This window comes from Giraffa tippelskirchi, chromosome 3 (genome assembly GCF_054371585.1).
Source record: "Giraffa tippelskirchi isolate mGirTip1 chromosome 3, T2T-mGirTip1v1.2.pri, whole genome shotgun sequence".
In the NCBI taxonomy this organism is placed as follows: Eukaryota; Metazoa; Chordata; class Mammalia; order Artiodactyla; family Giraffidae; genus Giraffa; species Giraffa tippelskirchi.
This window is the reverse complement of record NC_137277.1, coordinates 117,404,524-117,423,044: the sequence shown is the minus strand read 5'-3', so window position 1 is coordinate 117,423,044 and position 18,521 is coordinate 117,404,524. Positions and strand designations below refer to the sequence as shown.

At 34.9% G+C, this 18,521-nt stretch overlaps 1 protein-coding gene across 1 annotated transcript in view; it reads right to left on the bottom strand.

Moving 5' to 3' along the window:
* The window catches only part of LRP1B (LDL receptor related protein 1B), a 2,070,111-nt gene that overhangs the window by 168,118 nt on the left and 1,883,472 nt on the right, over positions 1 to 18,521 (bottom strand). Inside the window, exons 67-69 of the mRNA XM_081584839.1 lie at positions 14,227 to 14,343; positions 6,990 to 7,096; positions 748 to 877 (exon numbers count right to left, since the gene is read on the bottom strand). Of these exons, the coding sequence (XP_081440965.1) occupies positions 748 to 877; positions 6,990 to 7,096; positions 14,227 to 14,343 (354 nt within the window). The remainder of the gene's footprint in view (positions 1 to 747; positions 878 to 6,989; positions 7,097 to 14,226; positions 14,344 to 18,521) is intronic.

Genomic DNA, 18,521 nt, shown 5'->3' with positions numbered 1-18,521 from the left:
GAGGCTGGGATTATGTCTGAATTCAGTAAGAACAAAGATGTGATCAGTTAGCAATGTGGACCACGGGCATAGTCCTGGGCTATTAGTAAAGTGTGTATGAGGTATCTGCAATTCTGACTTAGTCCCTCAAAATAATTATTTCACCATGAAACTACTTATAACCATATATATATATATATATATTACGAAGTGATCTTACCCAGTATTTTTTCCTGTGGAATAATGTTATTAAAATTCCCAAGTATAAAAGCTAATTTAATATACACATATTTAAAGTCATGTTTAAGGAATAGAAATATATGAACTGGATATTTTTTCACCTGTATTTTGAATCTTAATTTTTATTTTGGACCAAGATGTAAAAGAAATAATACACCTTCTATATTCTATTTCATAACCTTAATTTCCAGAATTGAAACCTGACTTTTATTACACTTATAGTTTCAACCTATTTCATTCCACTATCTTAGAAAAACAACTCCAAATGATATAGAAAAATATAGAGATCAGAAAATCAAATGTAGGGGAGTAATGCTTGGATCTTGAAATAATATCAATCTTGCCTGCCAAAACACTTTCAAAACATACAAAGGGCACACCAATTAATTTATCTACAGATATTTCAGATTATTTCCTAAAAACAGTAAATATGTGCATTATTTGCCACTGTTTTATACATATCTTTGCTGAAATTTAAATTTTGAGTTAAAATATTAGTTAAATGAAATATTGACTCAAGCATTTTACCTGGCTCACAGTTTTTCTCATCTTCTCCATATTTACAGTCTTCATGGCCATCACATTTCCATTTTGCTGATATACACTGACCATTGGAACACTGGAACTGATCTTTGGAACAACTTGTTTCACAATTTCTCTGACAAAAACAACACAGACATAATTAAAATTAAAATTTTAGATAAATATCTTCAACCCCCAAAAACACATACAAGAATCTCAGATGGTCACACTTAAGCTCATCACTATAAAGCATTATAATCATTTTCCAGTTTCGTTTGTCTCTGTTAGTCATAATAAAACAGAGAAATGTAAAAGGAACATAAATCCCATGGCTTCCTCAAAGAATTAAGTTGCTCTGAGTGGATCATACTCCAGACATTTATGGGGTAATGTAATTTTAATAATTATAAGTGACAATGAGAAATTTCAATAACCTCAGATATGCAGATGACATCACCCTTATGGCAGAAAGCGAAGAGGAACTAAAGAGCCTCTTGACGAAGATAAAAGAGAAGGTTGAAAAAGTTGGTTTAAAACTCAACATTCAAAAAACGAAGATCATGGCATCCAGTCCCACCACTTCATGAAAATAGATGGGGAAACAATGGAAACAATGACAGACTTTATTTTCTTGGGCTCCAAAATCACTGCAGATGGTGATTGCAGCCATGAAATTAAAAGACACTTGCTTCTTGAAAGAAAAGCTATGGCCAACCTAGACAGCATATTAAAAAGCAGAGATATTACTTTCCCAACAAAATTCTGTCTAGTCAAAGCTATGGTTTTTCCAGTAGTCATGTGTGGATGTGAGAGTTGGACAAAAAGAAAGCTGAGCACCGAAGAATTGATGCTTTAGAACTGTGATGCTGAAGAAGACTCTTGAGAGTCGCTTGGACTCCAAGGTTTTCTAACCAGTCAATCCTAAAGGAAATCAATGTTGACTATTCATTGGAAGCACTGATGCCAAATGTCCAATACTTTGATGCAAAGAACTGACTCATTGGAAAAGACCTGGATGCTGGGAAAGATTGAAAGCAGGAGGAGAAGTGGATGACAGAGGATGAGATGGTTGGATGGCATCACCAGCTCAATGGACATGAGTCTGAGCAAGCTCTGGGAGCTGGTGATGCACAGGGAACCCTGGGATGCTGTGGTCCATGGGGTCACAAAGAGTTGGACATGACTGAGCAACTGAACTGAAGTGACAATGATGGTTGTGGGGGAAAAAAAGGGCCAAAAATATTTCTAATCAGTATAGCCAGTTCCTTGGGAATGGGGTGGAAAGATTAATGTGAAACAAGGAAGAATCCTAGGGTAATTCTGTCTTGCATCAGCAAAACTTATTCTTGTGTTATTTCTTTCCCCTATCCTCACTTTTCTCCCTCTGTCCTTGTTCTTTTATACTTTGTCTGCTGTTCATATTCCTTTTCCATTCTTCTGATATTTGTTCTTAGAGAACTGTGAAATGAACTGTCAGAATTGTCATTTTTGGCTAGCTAGCATCCAGATTTTATTTGGAAATCAAACAAGATAGTAGTGGTACCTTTGGGGGACTTTCAGTTCTTTATATGAGATCAATGAAAGGAAAATTAGAAATTCATTTTCCTTGGGTCTGACCACTCTGGTTGAAATGGGATACTCCAGTGAAATATCTTGCTGAGATGATACTTTTCTGTTGTTTAGCAATTTCTATATTTGCCAAAATTTACTTGTCTGTTCTTTTCACAAAAGGTGTGGCACTCTTACAGCTTGTGAAACTTCCAGTGAATGAAGCATATAAACTGTATTCCCTGCTTTTTCCCAGTTTCATCCCATGTAAGAAATAAGAGCTTATTTTCCTAATTCCTATAGTTTCCTCTTTGCTGATGACAGTTTAATTAGACTGCCTGCTATATAACTGATTTTCTTCTTTCCTTTCTCCTTTCTTCTCCCAAGTATTGAAGATTTACCATTTACTAGAGTTTCTTAAATAATAATGTTGGTAAAACTGGCTACGTGTTACTCACTCAGTGATGTCTGACTCTTTGTGACGGCGTGGACCGTAGCCTGTCAGGCTCCCCTGATTGTAGCCTGTCAGGCTCCCCTGTCCATGGGATTCTCCAGACAAGAATTCTGGAGTGGGTTGCCATTTCCTTCTCTAGGTGGTCTTCTGACCCAGGGATTGAACCTGGGTGTCCTTCAAGAGTTTCTTAAATAATAACGTAAAGAAAAGGATGATTCCTCCCTGTATTTGGTAAACTCACAGACTAATAGAAGACCAGCATTTAAACCAACAATTTCAATAAAATATACTGTCAAAATAAATGAATATGCTTTAAAAACATGAGTTCTTAAAGGTTTTAAGAAAGACTTCACAGAGGAATTTTAAACAGAAATGAAACTAAGAAAAGATTTTTCACACTTAAGGATAAATAGAAATGTGATGTATCTAAGTGGTGAGCTATGTAATGGTGAATGACATTGAAAAAATAGCCCATGTGCTGGTGTGAGGAAGTAATTTCAAATTTTGCTCACCACTTTCCTTTTCCATGTCCATTACTGTGCCTGGGACACATTTAATAAGTAAGCATTCCATTAAAATTTGCTGAATAAATGATCGAATGAATGAAGTAGCAAATGTAGAAAATGAGGAATATATATTAAAATTTTATGTAATTTATGGCAACCCACTCCAGTATTCTTGCCTGGAGAATTCCATGGACAGAGGAGCCTGGCTGGCTACAGTCCACAGAGTCACAAAGAGTCAGACATGACTAAAGCAACAGCATGTATGCACCCACACGTATACACAGGATAGAAATAGTGTCTATGAATCAAGAATCTAATATCATGCAATGATTATGATAACGGCTCAGTATATTTTGTAGAATTAATGTTTTTCTCAGCAATAGGGCTAATTTAAGTAAAAGAGCTCAATAATCAGTGACACTGTTCTATTTGTATTGACAATAACACAGAAGGTAATACTTCTATATACTTTTTCTACCATCAGAAGATTTTGATTTATAATATATTGCATATAGTTGATGTATGTGTCTGTGTCTATATTTGTGGGGTTTTTAATCATTATCTTAGACATCATAAAACACACAGAAAAACAGAGAGAATAGAATAATAAAACCCATGTGCTCATCATGCATATTTAACAATTATCCACATTTAGCTATTCGTGTTTCATAAGGCTCTCTTCCAGTTTATTTATATTTTGAACTTTAACATAATGACAATAGCTTCAAAAAATTAAAACTATCATGGAATTAATAGAAAAATTTTAAAATTATTCCCAATCCACTTTAAAATTTCCTAATTTTCTCAACTGTAGAAAAATCCTGTTTGGTAAAAGAAAAATCTAAAAGATGACTCTATACATTGAATTTGATTTGAGTTTCTCTTAATGTATAACTCTTTTCCATTCTCCTCCTTTTTTTGAATGCCATTTACTACCTGGAAAAAACAGGTCATTTGCTCTATAGAATGTTTCACATTCTGACTTTGGCTGAGTAAATACTAGGAAAGTTACTTAGAAACCTCCAAAGTAACAATTGAGCTTTTTGTTTAAATATTATTATCAACTCATATATTTGTATACATTATTATATTTCAATACATTTACGGTAATTTTTTTTATTTCTTAGGCTCAAATCCTCACTTTTGTATGTAGAAAACCCTGAAATTTTGCTCCTATGTATTTTGGACACTATCCCAGTAGTCTTGTTTTCTGGCTTGACAAGATGTTAGTGACTCATTTTGTCAATTTCCTTTCACAGATCTAGAATTAAACATTTCTCAAAGGAGTTTTGATTCTGTTAATTGGGTAATGTAGTTAGAGGTCATGATATGAATGCTAGAGATAGTCTTTAAAGCTGGGATGTCATTGGTTTTAGGATTTTTCAGTGGCAGAGCTAAAAACATATATTTTTAAAAAGAGAAAAATACACCAAGATCTCAAGTTGATACTTTTGAATTTAATTACAGGGTTTTTTTTCTACATTCATATCTCCTTTATTTTACTTAAAGATTTTGAGTCTTAGTAATATTAAAATAATTTTGCATTGGAACTATTGTACTCTCTAAGACATGGATTTCAAATTAGCAAAACTAATGTTATTTAAAAAACACATGTATGAATATAATTTAAGATTCTTTTGCATTTTTTTTTGTCCTTACATATGTTATGCTGGATGCAGAGATCAAATATATTTTAAATTCACTTAAAATAATTCTTATCTGTGTTTGCCACTAACCTGATACACAATTACATTGATCCAAGTTTTTGGTTTCTTTATTGTTTTGGCTGCAAATTAACAAACTAATTCAGTTAACATTTATACAAAAAGTAATCCTTACAATTTTCTCTTTTGTTCCCAGTATAAGAATATCCTATATGTAATTATGCTTTCTAGCCATCTATTCAGCTCATTTTTGTTTGTTGACAATGCAACCCGTCATTCTGGATTTTAGAAAGGAAACAGAAATCAACTGCTTGTAATGTTAGCCACTTAATTACATATAGACAGTATCAATAGTCTGTAAATGTAGAGAAAGACTACCTTAAGACAGTTAATTTGATTTCCTGGGGACATTAGCATAAAAATATCTGGATAGTGGAGATATATTCAGCCACCAAGAACTGCATCCATGAACTTATAGCATGAGAAAAACAGCATGGATAAGAATGTCTACTTTCACATGAATAAAATTTTGAAAAAATAAGTGTTTAATTTTGTTTGTGTATGTTGGACATCTAGTGAAAAACATGCAAGATGAAATCACAAGCCTTCAGTAATATATCTCCATCTTTTGATGTTTCACAATTACATGGTGCTGATGGGACATTTTTTTTTTAAAGAAAACAAAGACAAAACATTTTAATGGTATGGATGAATTCATATGAAATATATTTTCCTGACTGTGAAACATTTAATAAAATTTTTGAATAAATATAGATACTAAGTAAATATGTAAGACTTTAACTTTTCTGTAGATTTTTAAAAATTTTGTTTTGACTTGTTTCATTACTAGCCCAGTGAACAGAAATAGTATTTTTCACCTTCTCCTAAGAGACCTTTGCAGCCTCAAGTTTTAAGCTTTCAGACCTTCAGGTGAGAAATAAAGTGGATTAGGTTCCAAAATCTAGACTTGTACCTGATTAGGGGGACTTCTCCAAAATAGTGAGAGAATGGAGAAGAATTGTCCAATCTTGATAAGACTCCCTGTAGGCTGGGGAATATCTAGTTTGTGTGGGTTCTATAACTAGAGACCTGCAGGGTCTTCTGAAGAGGTAGGTAATCAGTGGATACCTAACGAAGCTGGATTGAAACACAGAAACCTTCAGAGCAGCTGGGAAGATTCTTCCCAAGTCTATAATCAGTGGGAGGCCCTTTTTGAGGCTGTGTACATATTCATGTCAATCAGAATAGCAGAAGTCTAGGCAATCATTGTGTGTCAGGAGGAGCCATGGTGGCCACTGAGGACCAGAGACCTCATTTTCCCTTCTGTGGCTGGACTTGATTGTACAAGTGCTGCATTCCTGATAGTAACATGAGAAATCACTAACTGAGAAAACCATGTAAAGTGACTATAACTGTGTGTCATGTATTATTTTTAAAGCATCATGGAGTAATTAATATCGGAAACCCAAATACATAGATGCATAAATAATGAATTGTGTGAAGGTTTATAAATGTTAGCACAATCTCAGATTACAGAATTATCCAGAGAAATTCTAAACTTCTTCACTTAACTGCGTGTACATAGAACTTATTATAAATGGATTGTGAGTCATCATCTAAGCAAAGCTAAATCTGCGGTTTCATAAAAATTGATGAACCACATCTAAGTCTGTAAGACTATATCTACTGAAGAAAGAGACTGGGGAAAAGAAACTGTTTAAAATGCATAAAAATATTAGTCTTGACTATAAATACTGCAGCAAATTTATGAACAAATTCACAGATGGCAAAGACATCAGCTATAGGGAATAGGGTTTCCAAACATCTTATTCCCAATCCAGCCATTCACTACTTGAGGTAAAACAGACTATAAAATTAACTGTCAATAGTAGCACAAGAGCTATTCCCTGTGCTGGATGTGTGCAGCACAGAGCATAGATATAATACATATCTTCGAGTGTCAGGAGCAAAGCGCATTCAGAGCTGTCCCTGTCACACTCCTTGCATGGAATAATAATTATGAATGCAATTTCAAGGAACCACTTTATTTTTGTTTGATTTCTCAAAGATGCCTACCTCATCCGAGCCATCTGCACAATCAAAATCTCCATCACACCAAAACCTTGAAGAAACACAGTCCCCGTTGGCACAGAGAAAATCTTTCAGTGTACAGGTCTGTGGCTCTGGGGACAGAAAAATAGCACAAGGTTATTCTATTACATGCAACTTCATTCTAAAATTTATATGACATATGACGTGAGGCAGCATTAAGAAAAAAGAAGTTAGCCAGGCAGAACCAATAAATTGTTTAGAAAAAAAAATTCATGAAGCATCTATGGTATATAATATAATGTTTTTTCAAATTTATTTTTAAAGTCATGAATAGAAAGTGGCATCAGAGACAAATTGAAAAAAATTCAAAAGATATATATCTTACTGTTTAGTGAAAATGCAGCAGCAAAATAAAAGAAAAGGCATAAAAATCTACATATTAAAGTAAAACAACAATTTTTCCAGTTGAAATTCTAAATCATATTATGCATTTACTTAAAGGATGTAAGACATTTTGTTACTCCGTATGGGTACACAGGACTATTTTTTAACTGAAGAGTCTAAACTTTGGTTCATGACTTTTTATTATGGATTCTAATGACTTTCTAATTCTTCAGTACTGTCCCTGGAAAATTCAGAGCTCCTAGAACTAAAAGGATACATGGGGCTATTATTGGACATGATTGGGTGGGTAAGGATTGAAGAGGCCGAAGGAGATTCTTTTTTGAAAAATGCCTATTTATTTATGCAATTGTTTGCTTATGCCTTACCTCATTTACCTGCCATTTCAGATAATTTGCTAACTGTTAATTTAATTATGCTTCACCATGTTCCATATAGGACCTAAGCCAAATATTGTGACTTGTTATTTGGCTCAACTCCTATGTGGGATATGTTTCATCTGGACAATGAGGTAAGAGGGCAGAAATTTGTCCCTAACAAGTAATCAGTATAACTGCTGGCCATCACCTCTTGCTTGGTTTTGATTCTCTAAACAGAACTGATATCTGGCATGATGAGAGACCCTCATTCCCCCCTCATTAACTGTATTTACAGCTGTCCTGCCTCACACACAATAATATTCTTGTTCAGGTAAAACAGAAATAGGCAAAATAAATAAAATTTAAGGAATATTCATATGAAGCATAATTTCTACATAAAGATTGTGCATAATTCAGCCTGTATTTAAATAACGTTCTATACAATCACTCGGTTTCTCGCTATAGGGTAACATCTGAATGTTTGATATCATGAAGGCTCCTACAATTTCTATATAAATATCCTTTCTGAGAACACTGGAAGAACTTTGAAAAATGTAATATGTAGCGAGCATTTTGTTCTGCTCTGGGAATTTATTTTAAAAATGTGAACTTCTGGCTATGAATAAGATAAGATGCTTATCAATAGAATGAAAAAGAGCCACTAAGTGGAGGGTCTCCCTCATATTTAAATACTCCTTTGTTTAGACAGCATGACAAGAACAGTTTGTCTTTTTGTCTTTGTACTATATTCACATATCAGTTCAGTTCAGCCCAGTCACTCAGTCGTGTCCAACTCTTTGTGACCCCATGAATCACAGCACGCCAGGCCTCTCTGTCCATCACCAACTCCCGGAGTCTACCCAAACCCATGTCCATCGAGTCAGTGATGCCATTCAGCCATCTCATCCTCTGTCGTCCCTTTCTCCTCCTGCCCCCAATCCTACCCAGCATTAGGGTCTTTTCCAATGAGTCAACTCTTCGCATGAGGTGGCCAAAGTTTCGGCTTCAGCATCAGTCCTTCCAGTGAACACCCAGGACTGATCTCCTTTAGGATGGACTGGTTGGATCTTCTTGCAGTCCAAGGGACTCTCAAGAGTCTTCTCCACACCACAGTTCAAAAGCATCAATTCTTCAGCGCTCAGCTTTCTTCACCGTCCAACTCTCACATCCATACATGACTACTGGAAAAACCATAGCCTTGACTAGACAGACCTTTGTTGGCAGAGTAATGTCTCTGCTTTTCAATATGCTATCAAGGTTGGTCATAACCTTCCTTCCAAGGAGTAAGCGTATTTTAATTTTTTTTCAGATAACTTATCTTCCAAGGAGCAAGTGTCTTTTAATTTCATGGCTGTAATCATCATCTGCAGTGATTTTGGAGCCCCCAAATATAAAGTCAGCCACTGTTTCCCCATCTATTTCCCATGAAGTGATGGGACCAGACGCCATGATCTTAGTTTTCTGAATGTTGAGCTTTAAGCCAACTTTTTCACTCTCCTCTTTCACTTTCATCAAGAGGCTTTTTAGTTCCTCTTCACTTTCTGCCATAAGGGTGGTGTCATCTGCATATCTGAGGTTATTGATATTTCTCCTGGCAGTCTTGATTCCAGATTATGCTTCCTCCAGCCCAGCATTTCTCATGATGTACTCTGCATATAAGTTAAATAAGCAGGGTGACAATATGCAGCCTTGGCGTACTCCTTTTCCTATTTGGAGCCAGTCTGTTGTTCCATGTCCAGTTCTAACTGTTGCTTCCTAACCTGCATACAGGTTTCTCAAGAGGCAGGTCAGGTGGTCTAGTATTTCCATCACTTTCAGATATTTCCACAGTTTATTGTGATCCACACAGTCAAAGGCTTTGGCATACTCAATAAAGCAGAAATAGATGTTTTTCTGGAACTCTCTTGCTTTTTCAATGATCTTGCTTTAACATTTTTAATTATTCGGTTCCAATAGTGGAGTTAAGGAACTGAGAGACTTGCTTGGAAAAGCATTTTTCAGTACAAATGGAAATTCTGTATGTGCTACCATGTTTTTAAAAAAATGCCAGAAATAATAATCCTAAATTATTTATACATACACAAATATCATCAAGGAATGGGGTAGCTAATGTGTTTCTAACTCTCATAAATGCCTTTGAATCTTTTGCCACTAGTTCTCTCAAAAAGAAATTCTCTCTTGAGGAGAATGTAATTTTGTTATTAGAGAAGATCCTAAGTTATTGTATTCTCTTATCATTTACCTTGCTTTTAATCTTTTCGGGATAAAGTAAAAGATGAATTTTTAGAACTTGGCATGATAGCATTTCTCTTGTGAAAAAGAACCAAAAAATGACTATACCTGGAACATAACCCATTTGGAAGGAAAATTTGAATGTGGCATTTTCCCTAATATTTCTAAAATGTTCTTCCTTCACTGCCTTGGTCTGATATTACCTATTCCTGAAATCTAAAGTAGATAGGGAATCCCATACATGAACGATTAACCAGGTTTTTCATAAATCTTATCCAAACAAGCTAGACTGACAGCGAAGAAGCCTTTACAGGGTATGTTTCAGAAGGCTGATCTGGATTCTATAATAAGGATAAAAAATAGGGGTATCATATAAACTGGTCACACCCTTTGATAGTAGTGAAGGCATAAACATCCTGCCTTGGAATTGAAAGGAGCTATAGGAGACGTCTTGCACAAAAGCTCTAGTCATAAAATAAAAGCAACTTTCAAAGCCATAGAGTTAGTGGCAAAGAATAAAAGCTTCCAGACTCCAATTTCTCCACTCAATATATTATTATAAACTCTTGGTGATAAGTTCAAAAGTTATATCAGTGTGAGTGTGAGCATCTGAGGAGAATTTTCAGAATACAATTAGTATAACTGTCATGCTATACAAATAATCTTCTGATATAAATTCAGTGTGAAAGTACTAGAAATTCAAATAAGGCAGTTGCAGCTTGTCTTCCAATATAAACCTCTATCTAGTTGATCAAATTATTTGGTACTTTAAAATCCATTGGAGTGCCAGTTACTTTTTAATAATGTAAAGTTATGAAATAATTTTATTTTGTACATCAGTTACTTAGAAGACAGACATACCATATATATTTGCTGCTGATGAAAATAGTACAGATGTTGAGATTTCTTAAATATTTCCAAACCTTTGCTCCAGATTACTAAATGACTTCAATAACAATGAAATTTTCTTATTTTTAAGAGCAGAAATCATTACTGAAGTAAAATGTCCCTGCTGAACACTTAACAAGGGAAATGATCATCATCAGATGATGAAATGACAATGGGCTAATTATCCTGTGCAGATATAAAAAATTAGAAGGCGTATTAAACTAAAACATAGCTGGCAGTTAATTGCTCTGCTGCTATTCCAACTCTTTCCATATCTATGCCTGGAATATTTCCAACTCAATTAAAAAAGTTAATTCATTATAAGAGATTCATAAACAAAGAAGCCCAAAAGCAAATTTTATAGTAAATTGCTAATATTATAAATATGTATCAGGCACTGTGCAGATCATGGGACATAGTTCTACTTCTTCAACCATCTCCAGACATTTAAATAGGAACTCAGATACATATGATAAATAAATAAATGAGATAATCAAATGTGAGTGAATTTTGCATAATAGTATGTGGGCCCATAAAAAAAACATGTTGCTATTGTGTAAGACTGACTTACTATCTCTGGTATGTTTCACTGCTTAATAAAAGCTAACAATAAATGGAAAAAGTGCACTAAAATGCATATCTTTGAATAATGACATTTAGAAAACATGAAAACCATATACCACTTGCTCTCTTAAGTATACTGTTGTCATCTATATATAACTATAAATAAAATTATGAGATGTATATAATATGTAGTCATAATTACAATACATATTATATCATGTGTATGTAATGATAATTGTTTTGTTGTAATTATATACATATTATTTTAATAGTTTCAATATATAATAAGACATTGGAAACATCTTGCAAGCATATTAATACAGCAACAGTATTTTTTTCTAAGGCTGATTTCTACAGGACTGATCTCTTGGTGCTCCCTATAGATATATTGTATTTTCTTCTCATTCTTCAGAGACTCAGCTTCTGTCTATGTAGAACTGGTGGCATTTCCAATGCTTAAATCTTTCCATTTTTCTGGCCTAGTCAAGATGGTATATTCAAACACCACTTAATGGTCTACAGCCCTTGATCCTTACTCTTAAACATTCTTCCATGTTTAACATGCTATCTACTCTGATGTTTATTCTGTATATACCTTCTATTCTTCCATGTCACAACTATAATATGCTTCATTCTCATTCACTGACATCGTTTCTTGGCAAATTCATCAATATTGCTTGTCTTAGTAGGAACTAAAAGAGATCCACACATAATTGGGTATTTTATACTGCAATGCTTGATACTGCAGTCTATTTCCTTGCTTTTTCTTAAGGGCTCTGTGGCTAAGTGATTTATCACTAAGTTTCCATGGTGACAAGTGAGATGCAATTGTTCCTTCTCCTAGCTTTCTTGCATCAAAAGATGACTTTTAGGAGATGTCAGCAAAATGATATTTGGCCACTTAGGAAACCCCAGGAGACTCAGAAGCCATCTATCTCAGCTCTTCATTCTTCTTCTTTCTGTCTCATTAAAACAGCAACCTAACTTCTCACACCATTTAAATTACCACTTGAATAAATGTCTTCCAAGATGTGAGTCTCCATGTTGCCTTTCCACCTCCTTCTCTTGTTTTCAATATCCTTCAGTCACAGATGCTTCCTCTCAGGTATATTATTTATGAAAGTGAAAGTCACTCAGTAGTGTAAGACTCTTTGTGACCCTATGGACTATACAGTCCATGGAATTCTCCAGGCCAGAATACTGGAGAGGGTAGCCTTTCCATTTTCCAGGGTATCTTCCTAACCCAGGGATTGAACCCAGGTCTTCCGCATTGCAGGCAGACTCTTTATCAGCTGAGCCACAAGGGAAGTCCAAGAATACTGGAGTGGGTAATCTATCCATTCCCCAGTGGATCTTCCCAACCCAGGAATCGAACCAGGGTCTCCTGCATTGCAGGTGGATTCTTTACCAACTGAGCTATCAGGGAAGCTCACATAATATTGATAATTAACATTAAATTTTCCAAAACTAAGCTGAGTAGTTAATCTGTATATTTAAGCTCTGAAATGAAATTAAAATAAATAAAAAGTACATACATAATTGTTTCTTTTTTGAAATCATTCCTCTAGCCTTACCACCATCGCCCCCATTAGATCTTTATTTTAATCACTGTACAGAATCTGAGACCTGCTTATAACTTTTTTAAAAATTAATGATTAAAGAAATCTAGGACACTCTAATAAATCTCTGCAATGCACTTTACCTTTCTTAAGAGTATAATCAGTTGGGAGATACTTATATGAAGATGAAGTAATAAAGGTTTCTATATTCAAAGTATTTCATAATCATAATTATCCAGAGATTTCATACTTAAGATCCCTGATCCTCCAATACTAGTCAGATTAAGTTTTGAAAGTGACTCAAACCATTAGTTGATATTTCGCAAACTGAATATCCAAGTGGTTTATTAAGGCTGTGATTCCACTAATTGTATGCTTTTATATAATATACCCCAATATTTTGATATAACAATTCCTATTTTGTCTCCTGCATCGTGGGAAATGAATGCTCTAAGTCCAACGTATAAGAATAGATATTATTGTTATAAAATTCTTTTGGGAAGTAGTAGAATGTTAATATTTAATAATGGAATTTTATTATTGTCTTACTTTGAACATGATTATATTGTCTTTTTGTTTAAACAGCAGTATAAGAAAGTGCTGGTAAGAAATACATTCAGAAATGAATGCTAGAAGATAGAGATACTGTCACAATTTTGCACACTGTCATGCTTTTTTGAAAATAAAATTGCTGGCTAATTAATGTTTTTTAAACTTATTACATAAAAATGCAGAAGGCAGATGATGAAAATTGCTTTATTCTATTTTCAGAGAAAAGCATCCTGAATACATATGGTGTTCACCACTCCAGAGAGAATAAATGATATTTCACTGAAAGATGCTCATGGGTGAATTTGTAGTGTAAATGGATTTGAGACTGAAATAAAATGAATACCATCAGTTAAAGAATGATATGTTTTGTACGGTCTTCACATCATTCAGCTCTTTCTATGAACTTGCATCAAGGGTTCCTTTCATTGCATACTAATGGGTTGCATTAAACCTCATGATACTTTCATACCAATTCTGATAACTGTAAGAAAATAACTCCCAGGATGAGCCATTTCAATAATTCTACCATTTGAGATTCAGGTCAATTTAGTCTGAATATTCTTGCTCAATTGTGAATATATGTATAAAAATGTGAGCTGCAAGACAGACAGGTTCAAATTCATATCTTAACTAAACTAAAAATTGCTATCCTGCTTATTGAATAGGCTGTCAAGCTTGCAATGTTCTCAAGCAAGAGTTACTTACTACAGTTTTCTTCATCTGAATTATCACTGCAGTCATTTTGGCTATCACACCGCCAGTGATCTGGAATACAGTTGTTGTTTTTACACTGGAATTCATGAGGACCACAAGTCTTTTTATCTGTAATGGAAAGAACCAGAATTTGCATTGTTGGCTTCCATAAAGATATCCCTCATGGTGTCCTCACTGCCGTGTCAATCCAGGGGACATGATATTTCCTAGGACCTCAAGTCTGTTGTTAACTGAGAAGCATTCCTAGGAAAAATTGAAGGCAAATTCTGACTAATATTTCATTGTGAGCTAATTACAAAGCAACTGACTGGACCATCCACTCAACACAAATCAGTCAATAAAAATAAAGATCAAGATTATTGAAAACTATCCTTCTCTTTAAGATACTCCTTGCCTAAGCCATCTTCTATTTTTGCTATAAAGTAGCAGCCGTAAAGAAATAGTTATTAACCAAACTGTGTGGTTGCCATCTTGTCTTCCTTCCTTAGTTCTTATTCAAAATTTACCTATGGTCAGCTGATCTAAATGTATAGATTAAATAGTGCCTAAGTAAAGACCTTAAAAATTGTTAAAGTGCCAGCTCATCTGAACCTCTAAATAACCTCATTGAGTATCAGGAAATGTATTAACTAGCCCTTCATTTTACAAATGATAAGACAGATATTCTAAGAAGTTTAAGAACTTGATGCATTTTCACTACCACTAAATGACACAGCCAATAAAAAAAAAAAAAGTGTGTTTTGACTGACTCCTGATTTGCTGTTCTTTACAAAAAATCTAACGGTGTCCATAGGATCCAGAATAAAAATTTACACAATAAGAATTTATGCAAAGTTTAGATCAGATATTTAAAATTTTTCATGACTAATATCCAACTGTTTATAATCTACTCCATTGCTTCTTAAACACTAATGTGTGTATATATTAATTAGTTGGGAATTTTGCCAAAATGGAAATTGTGGTTGAGTAGATCTAGAATTCTAACAAGTTCTCTAAGTGATAATATCATCTTTGATCTATGAAACACACTGAGTTAGCAAGGTCGAAGCATCAAGATGTAAATTCAAGTACATAAAAGAATGAGAGTATTGATGTCAATGCACAACTTAAGATATATTTTCTTTTCACATACTTAGATCAACTTTTTTTTTTCTCAGCCATGTTAGAGATGGATAGTGAAGTGTTAAAATGATTGAGATTGGTAAAATAAATTTACTAAGGGAGAGGAGAAGCTGTTTGGTGGCCATTGCTACTCTTTACTGCAAATTGCATTTTACAAAATTCAGATTTAAATAATATTATGAAAACAAAAGTGATTTAGGTTTAATTAAGAAAATCAGGTAATGATCACATATTGAAGATCCAGGCCACCTACTGGGTAAGGATTTTCATAAACATGATCACACTCAATCTTCATAACATTCCTAAGAAGTATTATTACATGCATTTAAGTAAATGAGAAGTAAAGCTTAAGAGTTTAAATGATTTCTCCAATTTCACAAAGGTCTAATATGTGTGTATTAGATATAGCCTAATAAATATATGCATACAGATAGAGAGAGAGAGGGAGAGAGAATATTCCCCTCCCCCTCTTCCATCCTGCCTCCATTCCTGCCTGTCTGGTAATGATTACTCAGAATTTAACTGTGTCACTGTGTTGAGTACTGTGTTTCATAATATATCCTTTTGCCTGTGCTATATACCTAACTTCAGATTTAAAAATTGGTCTAAAATTACAAAAGTTCTAATGTAGCATTATACACACCTCAATCAAGCAACATGTTAGGATATTGGAATTTAATTAACCCTTGAAGATATTGTATCTGATACTGAACTATTTAGATAGTTACTTCATTTTGGAAATTAAAACAAACTCCTCTAAAACTAATACTCTAGGTAACAGTAGTTTTATTTATTCCTTGCCATGTGTTGCTTGCATTATTTAAAATATTGTTTAAATTTTTAGAATAGAAGAATATAAGAAAGAGCAATCTGGATCAGAGAAATAGACCATTTGGCTTAGTATTACATTGTACCCAGGCAATTCTCCATGATTACAAAAGGTTAACAATCAGTACTGAGTATCAGTGCAATGGATTTTTAAGTTTTCTCCCCTAAATTGTATCATATTTTGTGTTTGAAAGAGACTTACACTTACAAGTTACAGTTACAAGAACTCTCATTAGAGTTCATTGCTAAGGTTTCCATTTGGGGCGTTGCAGAGAGTCACATGAAAATGTTAACTGCTTTATGTAAGGTTATTCGAATTTTATGTTTCCAAGCTATTTAACTTTTTGATCCATGACACTGCTTTTAAACATTACAAATACAAACTATATAAACCATACAGATATAAACAGCAGTTCTTGAATTGGCTACATGTTAAAGTCACCAAGGGAACCTTAAAAAAATCCCTCTGCTCAGTCCATCTCCCATATCAATAAAATCAGATTCTCTGGGGGCGGAACCCACATATCAGTATTTTTATTAAAGCAAGCTGAATGATTCCAATGAGCAGCCAATACTGAAAATCACTGAACCTCAAAACCGATTGTAGAACAGAACGTATATAATTCCAAATTGTAATACTCCAGAAAAATACTCACAATATGTAGGGTTTCCTACTCATCCATATTGTTAAACAGAAATGGAACAATGTTTTCATTTTTTGATAATATAAATTTGGAGAAAGCAAATATAGTATTTGAAAACTTGTCTTCTTTGTTTAATACATTTTTGTATGAATTGTAGATACTCAGAAACAAATTGAATCCGCCCAGAAAGGTGGAGTGAGGGACCACCAAAAGATAAAACTGTTTGTAATATATACTGTATGGGGCTTCTTTATATGTGCACTGCCTATTTCTCAAGAGAGAGAAAAGAATCTGGTTCTGTGATGCCTTGTGGAATAAGAACTGGGGAAGTAGACTGAGAAACAGGGCTGAAAGATAGATTTAGTTTTCTCCTTATACCAAAAGGAAGCCAAAGGAAGCTATAAACTGCTGATTAATAACTGAATTTGGAATGTTACCATGCGATGTGTCAGACAGAGAGTCTCAACAGAGGAAGTTAACTGGAGTCCCCGGCCAGCAATCTCGGACCTTGCAATAGAAGCAAAAATTTGCGAACTACCACTTCAGGCTTAAGCTCAAAGCAAAGTTTATTAAAGCATAGATATACTCTCAGAAGCACAAGCTGGAACCAAGATTGTTGGGAAAAATATCAATAAACTCAGATATGCAGATGACACCACCCTTATGGCAGAAAGTGAAGAAGAACTAAAGAGCCTCTTAATGAAAGTGAAAGAGGAGAATGAAAAAGTTGGCTTAAAGCTCAACGTTCAGAAAACTAAGATCACGGCATCTGGTCCCATCAATTCATGGGAAATAGATGGGGAAACAGTGGAAACAGTGTCAGACTTTATTTTGAGGGGCTCCAAAATCACTGCTGATGGTGATTGCAGCTATGAAATTAAAAGACGCTTACTCCTTGGAAGGAAGGTTATGACCAACCTAGATAGCATATTGAAAAGCAGAGACATTACTTTGCCAACAAAGGTCCGCCTAGTCAAGGCTATGGTTTTTCCAGTGGTCATGTATGGATGTGAGAGTTGGATGGTGAAGAAAGCTGAGTGCCACAGAACTGATGCTTTTGAACTATGGTGTTGGTGAAGACTCTTGAGAGTCCCTTGGACTGCAAGGAGATCCAACCAGTCCATCCTAAAGGAGACCAGTCCTGGGTGTTCATTGGAAGGACTGATGTTGAAGCTGAAACTCCAATACTTTGGCCACCTCATGCAAAGAGTTGACTCATTGGAAAAGACCCTAATGATGTGAAGGATCGGGGGCAGGAGGAGAAGGGGACGACAGAGGATGAGATGGTTGGATGGCATCACCAACTCGATGGACATGGGTTTGGGTTAACTCTGGGAGTTGGTGATGGACAGGGCGGCCTGGCGTTCAGCTATTCATGGGGTCGCAAAGAGTCGGACACGACTGAGCGACTGGACTGAACTGAGCTCATACTCTCAGAGAGAGAGCAGGGATGTTTCTGGAAAGTAAAATCAGTCCTCCTATACAGGCTTAGGGGCTTCCCAGGTGGCGCTAGTGGTAAAGAACCCTCCTGCCAATGAAGGAGACATAAAAGATGCAGGTTCCATCCCTGGGTAGGGATAATCCCCTGGAGGAGAGCATGGCAACCCACTTTAGTATTTTTGCCTGGAGAATCCCATGGACAGCGGAGCCTGGTGGGCTGCAGTTCATAGAATCTCAGAGTCAGACATGACT